The sequence below is a fragment of the Anneissia japonica genome, unplaced genomic scaffold (assembly GCF_011630105.1).
Source record: "Anneissia japonica isolate Jap-2015-1 unplaced genomic scaffold, ASM1163010v1 scaffold67560_len1665_cov148, whole genome shotgun sequence".
Lineage (NCBI taxonomy): Eukaryota > Metazoa > Echinodermata > Crinoidea > Comatulida > Comatulidae > Anneissia > Anneissia japonica.
The window spans coordinates 1-1,665 of NW_022703098.1; the positions used below are offsets into that span (position 1 = coordinate 1).

General features: G+C 32.6%; 1 protein-coding gene across 1 annotated transcript; it reads right to left on the reverse strand.

Annotated features, from left to right (window-relative positions):
* Positions 1-98: 98 nt before the first annotated feature.
* LOC117104313 (rho GTPase-activating protein 18-like) lies at positions 99-1,553 on the reverse strand. The gene is made up of 3 exons (XM_033245104.1): positions 1,384-1,553; positions 778-860; positions 99-332 (listed from the first exon to the last, which is right to left on the reverse strand). The coding sequence occupies exons 1-3, from the start codon at positions 1,469-1,471 to the stop codon at positions 114-116; spliced, it is 390 nt and encodes a 129-aa protein (XP_033100995.1). The 5' UTR covers positions 1,472-1,553; the 3' UTR covers positions 99-113.
* Between the last annotated feature and the right edge of the window lie 112 nt (positions 1,554-1,665).

Genomic DNA, 1,665 nt, shown 5'->3' on the forward strand with positions numbered 1-1,665 from the left:
TGTTCCATACTGTATATACTGTATTATCTTTTAAATACTGTCAGACTTCCAAAATTTCAAGCCTATTTTGAATTTGAAAAGCACTATGTATAATGGGGAAAAAAAAACTTGAATTATATACTTACAACCCATAGGATGTGATGATATCTTATCAGCATACGCATCACGTTTGTGATTCCCGCTGCCATGTACAACTCATCGAAAACGGGAGATTTCTTATGTGAAGCTTTCACAGTGAATAGATTCGGCGCCATTATCATCGCCACGTTGTTCAATGACATTTTGTTATAACGCTCATTTGCGACAACTTTACTTAAAAACTGAAGCAACAGCTGAAAGGAGGAATTAAATTGTAATGAATCAAAAATATATCCTGTGTACTAATGATAAATCTTAAAAATAATGAAGAGAATAAAAGTGGGAACTCCCGCAAAAAAAAAAAAAATGGGTGTTTGAGCTATCACTATGTCACTGTGCAACACAATAGGTTTTTTTTTTAATTGCCTTATAGAGCAGAACAGGACTTTCTCCTGCCCCAATACTTATCAAAAGCCAGCCCAATTTTATGTCAATTTAAACATTCTAAAAATTTCAATTATTTGAATCAAGATTCAAGGCTCTCTGAAAGAGAAGACAATATTTATTTATTTTAAATTAATTATCATCATTTATTGATATTTTTTTATTAATTCCTTTTACAATTTTCCTGTTGAAATTTCCTGATTGCATAAGGATATAGTTCTATATATGAATATTTAGTTTAGAATTGAGCATTACCTTTAAAGTTGCCCTATGTACATCTGATAAAACAAGAATCAGCAGATTCAGACACTGTAGTTGACGCTTCCGGTCAGGAATTCCTAAAACAAAATAAAGGATAACCAAAAAAAATGTTTATTGAGTCCATTCTACTGTCCAATTCACCACCAGAAGGCCCTCAGCAGAAACACGTCTTCAGACTTTTGTGGGTTACCCTCAGTGTTTCACATTGAAGGAATTCAAATCCAAACCACACAACAGACCTTTGCAGAGTGTCAATCAAACTCAACAACTGACCAATCAGAAGAGGGCCAGGTTTATGCACGCGTCTAACAAGCACACATGTTGTCCCACAAACGCACATGTTTACGTATGTTTTAACACTGGCGTTTTGGGGACCTCGGCAACAATATCCAAGGGGCGGGGTTAAGCAAAAAGGTCTATTATACTAAATAATGTAAGTATACCATGAAAATTAAATAAAGAAATGACATACATATACTGTACTGATATACTGTACATACATATACTGGTACTGATATACTGTACTGAATACTGCAGATAATAATTAGCAAATTTATTATTATTAAAGCATAAATTAATACACAATTTTTTTTATCTTACGTTCTATTTGAGCGAATCCACTAATGTATTCCATCATAAGAATGGGTGTTGGTAGCTCACGCAGGAATTGCTTTAGTAGTCCTACCATATCGTTTACTCTAATGTCATCAAAACTGAATTTGCCATCATAAAAGTTTTCTTCAATATCTTGTTTGAGTGCCTGCAAATAAATCAAATGAAAAATTAGCAATAAATGTCATTTAGAAGAAAAGTAGCTAATTTCACCATTATTATTACTATTTTTTAACGTTTTAACTGAAATAGAAAACATTATCTAATTAC